General features: G+C 43.8%; 1 protein-coding gene across 1 annotated transcript; it reads left to right on the top strand.

Annotated features, from left to right (window-relative positions):
* Positions 1–3,878: 3,878 nt before the first annotated feature.
* On the top strand, positions 3,879–10,437 carry LOC143803857 (uncharacterized). Its single transcript, XM_077281622.1, has 4 exons — positions 3,879–4,005; positions 5,491–5,641; positions 6,332–7,114; positions 10,359–10,437. Exons 2-4 carry the CDS (start codon positions 5,628–5,630, stop codon positions 10,435–10,437), a joined length of 876 nt encoding a protein of 291 aa, XP_077137737.1. The 5' UTR covers positions 3,879–4,005; positions 5,491–5,627.
* The last annotated feature ends 769 nt before the right edge of the window (positions 10,438–11,206 follow it).

Raw genomic sequence — 11,206 nt, 5'->3', positions numbered from 1 at the left:
ACTTTCCCTACAGACTACCATATATATGGGGAGTCACCTAGTAAATAGGATCAAAAGCTCCCCCTGGTGGCCTGGAGTGTGAATGTGTTGCATGCTTTTGTTACCTGGCTACAGTTATCCCTTCTTGCCTTCAAGCGTAACATCACTCTCCCTGAGAGGAAAGCAATGCTACTGTGACGACCAGGACCCTGGGGCGCCACATATAACACTCCAAAAAAGCGTTTCGAAATTTTACTTGGTTAAATTTCTCACCCATACAAGATTACATTCTTTGTGGTACATTTCTGTGGCCTACAATACTCCCAAAAAGCGTTGAAACATTTTTCTGAATTGAATTTGATTATCCATACACTTTTGCATTTTTTCTGTTATATTATGGTGGTATGAAACTCACAAAAACTGCTTTGATTGCTGTAGGTGACCATTTTTTTTGCTTCTTTAAAATAAACTTGTTTCAAGAGACCTATCAATTACAAAATACATAAGTCATGCCGTAACGGACGAAGAAGTGGTGTGCTGATGAAGGTGCACGCATATACCGAGGATGTGGGGCAGGTGCAATTTTGCCTGTTGCTGAAGCACAAGAAACATGCCAATCCACGACACATATGTTCCTTTCCTACTTTACAGAGTGGCATGGTACACCACTTCTGAAGCCAGAACAGTGAAAACAGGTGCTCAGTGTGATAACAGATAATGCTTACAGCAGGCTTGGCAGCACTACCAAATCTTCCTCAACGTCCAGTCTCACCAGTCTACTTAATCCTCACCCTGATCTTCCTTCTTCCTGCCATACTGATTCCCAGGAGACTAGTGACCCCACACAAGGACACCAAGGAGCTTATTAAAGCAACATTTCTTGTTTGCGGCATCTCAACCTTCATGCTTCAAGAGGGACAGGAGGACATGCTGTTCAGTGATACACAAAACTTAGAGCAACCATGGCCACAAGAAGATAATGGTGGGGAACTGCAAATTTTGGCTAAGGAGGAAGATGATGATGAGACACAGTTGCCGCTAAGTCTTGTTGTTGTTAAGTCACGAAGTCAGGAGGACCAGAGTGTGTGGTTGGAAGATGAGATGGTGGATTACGAAGTCACCAACACAACCTGGGAAGTTGTCATGCTGAATAAGGCCAGCAGCACTGAGGGGGAGAGATTGGTAGCACCGAAACAGACAGGAAGCTGCAGTAGGGTGACCAGAGGGAGAAAGTGGGCAACTGTTCCACAGAGCATCAACACTCCTGAATTTCTCCGTTGAAGAATTAGGTGTTCCCCAGTCAGGCACTTTTTTAAAGAGAGTTCTGAGTCAGATAAAATTGAACCTGTGCCATGCTAAGATTAGCAGGGGTCTGACCACTAAGAACCTAACCAGCACCATCAGGGACATTGTCATCTACGCACCCGACTCGGTGGGTCAAACGCCTGGGTACACGATTGGTGCCATTGAGTGACACAACTGCCTCTTTCCCTGTGCTAGGTGATTCCCAATCCCATGTCCAAAAACACTGGCAAAGATGCCTCTTGCTCTGCACCTATCTATGCACATTGTGATTTACCATCATCAGTAGTGTTGAGCATTCCGATACCGCAAGTATCGGGTATCGGCCGATACTTGCGGTATCGGAATTCCGATACCGGGATTCCGATACTTGCCGCGTATCGGATACCGGAATCGGAAGTTCCCAGATTCAAAATTCCGAAATTCAGCCAATGAGAATGATTCCAAGTGTGGGCACATCCTGTTTAGCATGGAGGGCATGAAACTACTGGCAAGGCTGTGATTGGCTGCTGAAATGATGTCATGATGCAGTTTAAAAGTCGCTGGCGCCATTTTGCGATCACTCTGCTGTGAATTCAGTTAGTGACAGGACGCTGTTTGCTGACTGAGGGACAGTTTAGAGATAGCGATTTGCTTCTTTGTGCTTTCCAAAGGCTAATTTAGCAACCGCTGTGTTCACCTACTATTCACCTTGCTTTTGCCTTGTAGCGCTGTTTTCACAGCGATCTGCAAGGTCTGTGTGTGTGTGTGTGTGTGAGTGCAGCCCACTCTCTAGTCTGAGTGCAGCCACATAGGCCATCCATAGCTGGTTGTATTCAGTTCAGGGAGGGTGGTTCATTGCCTCATACTGTTCTTTTTTTTTTTTTTTTTTCAAGTAGTGTAGTCTGCTGCTAATTTATTCAAAAAAATCCTATTAGTGTCTTTCCACCCGTCTCCAGCTAATTTGTGGAAAAACACTACATAGGATAAAGTAGAGGAGGGTTTTTGGGCCTTGCAGCGCCGTTTACGGCTGTCTGCACGGTCTCCGTGTGACTGCAGCTCGCCCTGTAGTCTGTGAGCAGCCGTAGCCTGGTTGTCTCCAGCTCAGGGTTGTTCACTGCGTCATACCGCCAAATCAATTTTAATTTTTTTTCAAGTAGTGTAGTCTGCTGCTAATTAATTTAAAAAAATCCTATTAGTGTCTTTCCACCCGTCTCCAGCTAATTTGTGGAAAAACACTACATAGGATAAAGTAGAGGAGGGTTTTTGGGCCTTGCAGCGCCGTTTACGGCTGTCTGCACGGTCTCCGTGTGACTGCAGCTCGCCCTGTAGTCTGTGAGCAGCCGTAGCCTGGTTGTCTCCAGCTCAGGGTTGTTCACTGCGTCATACCGCCAAATCAATTTTAATTTTTTTTCAAGTAGTGTAGTCTGCTGCTAATTAATTAAAAAAAAATCCTATTAGTGTCTTTCCACCCGTCTCCAGCTAATTTGTGGAAAAACACTACATAGGATAAAGTAGAGGAGGGTTTTTGGGCCTTGCAGCGCCGTTTACGGCTGTCTGCACGGTCTCCGTGTGACTGCAGCTCGCCCTGTAGTCTGTGAGCAGCCGTAGCCTGGTTGTCTCCAGCTCAGGGTTGTTCACTGCGTCATACCGCCAAATCAATTTTAATTTTTTTTCAAGTAGTGTAGTCTGCTGCTAATTAATTTAAAAAAATCCTATTAGTGTCTTTCCACCCGTCTCCAGCTAATTTGTGGAAAAACACTACATAGGATAAATTAGAGGAGGGTTTTTGGGCCTTGCAGCGCCGTTTACGTCTGTCTGCACGGTCTCTGTGTGACTGCAGCTCTATCTGTTGTCAGTTCAGCCCCCAAAAAAGAAATAAATAATAAAGTTCACCAAACACACCAGTTACACCACTTTACATTTCTGTAGGCCACATTAGCTCATATTAAAGTCTAGTCCACACTTTAGAAAATTAGTGTTTCTTATACCTGTTAGGAGGAGTTGCTCAGGAATAAGCACACAAATCCGTTAGTACTTTTCTGCTTATCTTTATCAGTCAACCAAGATGAAGAAGGCAGTGAGTAAGGCCGGTTTCACACGTCAGTGGCTCCGGTACGTGAGGTGACAGTTTCCTCCCGTACCGGAGACACTGACACACGTAGACACATAAAAATCAATGCATCTGTTCAGATGTCATTGATTTTGTGCGGACCGTGTGCGGACCGTGTGTCCGTGTGCCAAACACGGAGACATGTCAGTGTTCGTGGGAGCGCACGGATCACACGGACCTCACACGGACCCATTAAAGTCAATGGGTGCGTGTAAACACGTACCGCACACGGATGACGTCCGTGTGCCGTCCGTGTGCGGTCCGTGTGCGTTTGCCAAATTTTAGGGTTAACATTTGAAGCAATTGTAGCAATTACCAGACAGGTGTCTAGACATTGATTGGGACAAAGCTAAACATCAGTCTAGACTTCATTTTAGCCTCTGAGGTGAAGTTGTGAACTTATCACAGTGCTGGCATCTTCAGACTCTGCTGACAGCCTAATATTATGCCTCCTCGGGTGGACACAGAGCGACTAATAACTTTGGTGGAGCAACATCCTCAACTGTGGGACACACGCTGTGAAGGATATCATGACAGGCTGGCCATTGAACGGGCTTGGTTTGCTGTAGCTGCGCAGCTGTACCCCAGACGTGGTTGGTCCACATATTCACCCGCCAAGCAGGCAAAGTTTGGTAAGTTTCCCCATAGGTGTTCCTTGTTGTCTTAAACCGAAATTTATGTGAAAAATATGCCAAAAAATCATATTGTGAATTATATATGTTAGGGTCCATGTCTTAACATCCTAACCATTGGGCTTATGTGTTCTTAATATTTATATTTACATGGACCTTATCATATACACTTTACAAGATTCTTACTACTTTCCAGTATGTTCCCTGTGTTTGATTGATTCTTTTTGCCTGAAGCATGCATGTTTATAATTGTTCAAAAATGCCTTGTGTGTTGCTGCCAGCATTTTATGGTTTTTTGCATTTATGGGAAAATTGGTTTGGTCATGTTAGGACAAACTAAAGAATACCTGGGTAACTGAAGGCATAGTTGTCTGGCATGTTCACAACCTGCATTTTTGACACACATTTCCCTGCTGTTCAAAAACATGCTACATGAGATTTTGCAAAGTGAACTGTATTCAAGCATATCTCCATAGATGTCTAACATTATTTGGTCTTATGCTTTACAATGTTTTCTGGGTTCAGATTTTGAACTTGACTGTTGGACTATATGCCAAAAGTCAAGCCCTTAAAGTCTGGTAGCAGCGGGTTAATCAGCGTGATGTCCCCAACTTTCAACGGATAATGTTCATTTATTAAGAACTAAGAACATTCAGCATTCAACATGAGAATAGGATAAATCTGGTTTCTGAGAGAGATCTGCTGTTACTTTCACTTTCAATTCCACACACAAGAAAATGTGCTCACAGGGAAGGAGGAGGAGGAGCATCCTGTCTCTAAATGAGGTTTTTTTTTTTTGGGGGAACTTTGTTGACATGTGAACAATATGCATGCAGATATATATATAAATCACATCATATTAAACAAACAATAGTTGTTGCAATACATACAGATCAATATGCATTAGGCCAACAAAGTCTCTTTTCCTTTTTGAGATTTTTCAATTTCTGTTAAAAGATAATGTTAAACATGTAAGGATCAACATGTGCTGCCTGTTTTGGTCAGCACCAAACCAGGATTTTGTTAAAAATGTAGTGTTTGATTTTAATATGTCTTGCTGGCCACAGCACAGTTTGTGTGTGTGACTGATTGAAAGCAAATGTTTCCACTTAATTAATGCCATCATCCGCAATTATTCACACAAGGCAAGCCCTTACATATGTCTAATGGCCAATGCAACTTGTGTTAATGTTTGTGTTGTTAGACACACACAGTCATGCAGCCTATGTTTTGTGCAAGCGTTCCAAACAGTTCGCATGCTATTTAGATCTTACTTGTAAACATTACGACATGGTGCTAAATGGTCACACAATTCTAACTCATAAATTTTTTGGTTTTTGGATTCAAAAATTAATTTCCAGCCAGGCATGATGATCACAAGCATAATACTTTTAAACTATAACACAGATTAACACATTGTGTTGTTTAAGGAATATGTATTTATTTGTGGGAATGTGACTTGTTGTGTCTCTACTTTTCCTACAGTTGATTTGGTGAAACGGCGATGGCGCTCAGCCAGGGACCAATTTCGGCGGGAATTTAATCCCCTACCCTCCACAGCAGGTGCCACAAAAAAGAGGAAATATGTTTTCTCCCGCAACTTAGCCTTTCTTCGCCCAATCATGGAGCTAAATCAGTAAGTGTGACTGAGTATGATTGTACAAACATATTAAATTACCTTTTTTTGGTGGTTTAATTTTTATGATTACACAACAGGGATACACAAGTGATACAAACATCCGAGCAGGGAAAACGTCCAGGCCAGGACGTGGTAGAAGCCCAAAGAATTGATTAATCCATTTCCCTGAAAAAGGCAAAATTAGTAAGCATTAAAATCCACAAACCTTTATTGAAACAAATCCCTAAAATAGTCGATACCAATAGTTGCTTAGGCATAGTATCACATATCAGCCCTCGCTGTACGCGTTTCAAACACAAACGTGTTCTTAGTCTTCAGCTGACTACTATTGGTATCGACTATTTTAGGGATTTGTTTCAATAAAGGTTTGTGGATTTGACTACCTTCCAAATTTTGCCTTTTTCAGGGAAATGGATTAATCAACTCTTTATAGTCAAATAACTACACGGTATTTTAACACATTTCCAAAGCTTCACCATGTTCCAAAATTCGGGGTCAGATTTTACCCATAGTTATTTGTCAAAAGTACATTTGTGCTTACAAAAATCATCATATTTATATGTTCCATTACTAAATACAAACATGTTCCAAAATTATCCAAAAGTGTTTTCCAAAACTAAATTTCACAAATGTTGGTTAAAGTTTGGTAGCATTGTGAACTAAACTGTTAATGTTCTTTGCTAATAGGACTGATGACAACCTTGAGGACTCGGATGAATCGCCAACAGCCACATCAATGCCAGGAACCTCGGCATCGGAGACCGAAGCCCCAGCAGACCCGACACCCACAACACAGCCTGATGATCAGGTGTCTGATGCTGCTGAAACCTCCACTGATGGTGGTCCTGGAAGCACACAAACAGCAGCTCCAAGCACTTCACAAACAGCAGCCCCAAGCACTTCTCAAACAACAGCCCCAAGCACTTCACAAACAGCATCCCAAAGCAATTCTCAAACAGCCCCAGCACCACAGGCAGCATCAACAGCAAACCTACCTATGTATCTAACACACAGTCTCCGAGATAGGCGAAGTAGGCGACAGGAACAGCCACGTATGCTGCCCGAGCTCATTGATGCTAGAGTTTTATCCATACTCAATTCCATGACACCAGAAACGGCTGTAGATAGGTTTTGTCGCTCACTGTCTCCTTGCCTTGGCAAAGTTCCTGATGGACGGCAGGAACGAGTACGTGCTGCAATCTTGACCCTCATTGATGCTAGCCAAGGAGAGCAGGAACCCAACCAGGTGCTAGGGCCCATTGAACAATGGCGAGCTGCCCAACATCAAATACAGATGCCATCTGCTACCAATATAACAAATGACCAAAATGTAGGTACACAACAAACACAGGAAAGGCCTGCACCCTCGTCCATGCTTCCACCTCCTGCTGTAAGACCTCGTTATCCCCAAAGGACTGCTCCAGTTTGGTTTCCTCCTGCCCATAGCTACACCCATGATTCTGGACAAAGGTCCGGTCCTACCTCTGTGCCCCATTCACGTGCCAGTAGCCAGCAATACGGACAAATGTCCGATCCTACCTCTGTGCCCCATTCACGTGCCAGTAGCCAGCAATACGGACAAGTGTCCGATCCTACCTCTGTGCCTTATTCACGGGCCAGTAGCCAGCAATACGGACAAGTGTCCGATCCTACCTCTGTGCCTTATTCACGGGCCAGTAGCCAGCAATACGGACAAGTGTCCGATCCTACCTCTGGGCCTTATTCACGGGCCAGTAGCCAGCAATACGGACAAGTGTCCGATCCTACCTCTGTGCCTTATTCACGGGCCAGTAGCCAGCAATACGGACAAGTGTCCGATCCTACCTCTGTGCCTTATTCACGGGCCAGTAGCCAGCAATACGGACAAGTGTCCGATCCTACCTCTGGGCCTTATTCACGGGCCAGTAGCCAGCAATACGGACAAGTGTCCGATCCTACCTCTGGGCCTTATTCACGGGCCAGTAGCCAGCAATACGGACAAATGTCTGAGCCTTCCTCTGTGCCTCATGCCCGTGCCACAACTCAGCAATATTGGCAAAGGTCTGAGGCAAGCCACAACTCCAGCCAACATTCAGAAACCCTGTCCTCCAGCATGTCTGTGGGTGATATTAGTGGTGCTCAGTTTGCAAATCCACATCCCTACAATATGCCATCAAGGCAACAGACACCTATGGTCACACAATTTGTTCCGCCAAACCGTATGGCAAGAGGTGAGCCCTATAGTAGTTCACAATCATATGTGAGCCAGATTGGTCAGTCCCAACCTACTTTACCTCACCCACAAAGTGATGAGGCCACATTTGTGAAAGAAACAGACCAAACGCAACCTTATACCCCATCTACATCAGGAACAGCATCATTTTTGCACACTGAACCACCTCAAACAAGCACATGCCAGCCCACAGTGACTACAGGACAAATGCCCTCACTCTCAAGCAGCCCTGAACGTGTCAGCGCAGAAAATAACACAGATGAATCTGTATCCAGTCATGGTGACTTTGTGGATTTAGAAGGAATCTAACTCTGTATTGTTTGTTTTTTGTTGTTAAAGTTAGCTTGATTTGTCCGACACAATTGGCTGACTAAATGTGTTTGCTGAAAAATAAAACACATTGTTCAAGTGTTAATATGTCTTGTTTAGTTTAGAATGTATATGTAATTTGCACACTACTTTATTGATATGAGCATAATCATAAGGTGTAACACATTTTTCCCAACCCAAAACCAAGAAAAAACAAAAAAATAGGGCACAGTAACTCATCCATATATTGCAAATACAGAATTTAAATAAAGGATGTTGGAATTAAGAATCCATCATGGCTTCCAAATAATGGGAAAGGATGAGATGGTGGTGATGCCCGCAGATACAGTGACTCTCAGTGAGTTAGTTAAAGATGCGGCCTCTCAACTGCGTTGATCTATTTTCCATGGCAAAGTAGCTTTGTAAATGTACATTTAGATTACAGTATGTCTGAATAACATGATCTAACGGTCACACACTCTTCTGCAAAATCACACTCAATGAGGGCGGGTCTTAAGGTACCGTCACACTAAACGATATCGCTAGCGATCCGTGACGTTGCAGCGTCCTGGCTAGCGATATCGGTTAGTTTGCCAGGCAGCAGCGATCAGGATCCTGCTGTGATGTCGCTGGTCGTTGACTAAAGTTCAGAACTTTATTTGGTTGTCCGATCGCCGTGTATCGTTGTGTTTGACAGCAAAAGCAACGATACCAGCGATGTTTGACACTGTTAACCAGGGTAAATATTGGGTTACTAAGCTCAGGGCCGCGCTTAGTAACCCGATGTTTACCCTGGTTACCAGTGTAAAATTTTAAAAAACAAACAGCACATACTCACCTTCGCGTCCCCCGCCGTCCGCTTCCTGCACTGACTTAGCGCCGGCCCTAAAGTGAAAGTGAAAGCACAGCGGTGACGTCACCGCTCTGGTGTTAGGCCCGGCGCTCACACAGTGCAGGAAGCGGACACCGGGGGATGCGCAGGTGAGTATGTACTGGTTTTTTTTGGTTTATTTTTCGCTGGTAACCAGGGTAAACCTCGGGTTACTAAGCGCGGCCCTGCGCTTAGCAACCCGATGTTTACCCTGGTTACCAGGGAACTTCGGCATCGTTGTTCGCTGGAGAGCGGTCTGTGTGACAGCTCTCCAGCGACCAAACAGCGACGCTGCAGCGATTGGCATCGTTGTCTGGATCGCTGCAGTGTCGCTATGTGTGACGGTACCTTTATTTATTTATTTGTTTGTAGGACACAATTATGTGCCAAAATCAAGACTTTCAGACATGGGATATTTTGGACAACCCCAGTAAACACATTAATGAGGTATTAGTTATTTGTAATGGGTAGCAATGTGTTTTAGAGACACACATGTATCAGGTACCCACATCAAATGTAAGCTCGCAACCCACGTCAAGGGTCCTCATTGCCTTGCGAGACCCTAACAAATTGTGACCTAACTAAGAAAAAAAAGGTTATTTAAAAACCAAACCAAAAAAAATAAAAGGGTAACTTTAGTTGGGCTCCTCCATTTGCCATTGCACAATACCCTCTGGTGATAAAAAATAATCTGCAAAAATATTCCTCACTATAAGGGCAGACTGAGATACTCGTGGAGCATGGTCTCTATCCTCTGATAATGCCACATTAACCACTCTCCCATCATCAACATCATCCAAGGCCGGTTCTTGTTGTCTGCAGAAATTATGCAAAACAACAGTTGCCTTTAGGACTGCCTGTACATTTTGGGGATGCATTTGGATTTGGGTTTCAAATATACGCTATCTTGAAGTCAAGATTCCAAAAGCACACTCAACCAATCGCCGGGCTTTCATCAGTCGAGTGTTAAAAATTCTTCTCCGGTTATCCAAACCTCGACGTGGAAAGGGTCTCATAACGTGCCTTGAGAGTGCAAAACCCTCATCAGCAACCATGATAAATGGTGCAGGTGGGCCTGATGAACCAGGAAGCACACATGGTTGTGGAAGATTTAGATTAGTCTCAGCAAGTCGCCGAGCTAATCTTGAAGCTCTAAAGATGCGAGCATCAGAGGCACTCCCATATGCCCCAATGTCAGCAAGAACAAAACAGTAGTTGCTGTCAGCTACAGCCAGGAGCACAACAGAAAAATATTTTTTATAATTAAAAAAACGTGACCCAGAGTTTGGCGGCTTTTTTACACGAATGTGTTTTCCATCCAGGGCACCAATGCAGTTTGGAAACTCTGTGTCTTCCATGAAACCCTGGGAAATCCGAAGCCAGTCTTGTGTGTTTGGCTGAGGCATGAGGCGACTCTTGAGCTTGTCCCAAATCACATCACAGGTTGAGCGCACAATCCCGGCTATGGTTGATGTGCCAAGGAGGAACTCAAAATGAAGTGATGAATATGAGTGTCCAGTAGCCAGGAATCTGTTAACAAAACCATAGTTTGGCTGTGAAACAATTCCCCTCAATTGTTGGTTATGTTGGTAATTCTAAAAAGGATTACATAGTGAATGTAAGCCAGCACAGATAGACCTAAAATATATGTTTGCTCAAATAAAACACACACCCATTAATGCACCACACAGGTGTCAATTATAAGGAACATTTCACAAAGTGGCCATGTTAAGAGTTTGTTTGGGGGCCATACTATTGGCTTGTTAGTAAGAAGACATATCCAAAGTGTGTGTTTGTCTTCATTTCTATGTCAAGGGTTAAACAATACATGTTTTGCAGACCGGATTATGGGCATCGTATAACCTAGTGACCTTGAACATTACTAACTAGAGATCTAAACACTTAACCCATTACGATGGTTTTCACGTTATTGTTGGCAATATTATGTTTAGTAACCAAAAACTAACCTCAAGGTTACAAGCAAACGCTCCTCCGGACAAATGCTGAGTCTCATGCAGGTGTCTTGTCTGAGAAGGTAAGGCCGCAAAACATGAAGTAGGTTGTCAAAGCCGGGAATGGAAAGCCGACAAAAAGCAACAAACTTCACCGGGTACCTGCGCAGTTCATTATATAATTTTGCAAAATGACCATATGCCCCACGTAGCAACAG

Source organism: Ranitomeya variabilis, chromosome 2, assembly GCF_051348905.1.
Source record: "Ranitomeya variabilis isolate aRanVar5 chromosome 2, aRanVar5.hap1, whole genome shotgun sequence".
NCBI lineage: Eukaryota > Metazoa > Chordata > Amphibia > Anura > Dendrobatidae > Ranitomeya > Ranitomeya variabilis.
The sequence above is the reverse complement of the archived record's forward strand: the minus strand, read 5'-3'. Positions and strand labels throughout refer to the sequence as shown.

Coding starts and splice junctions, on each gene's coding strand:
- LOC143803857 (XM_077281622.1), top strand. Junction 7,115..10,358: donor ACCCATGATTCTGGACAAAG/GTCCGGTCCTAC, acceptor TTTTCCATCCAG/GGCACCAATGCAGTTTGGAA.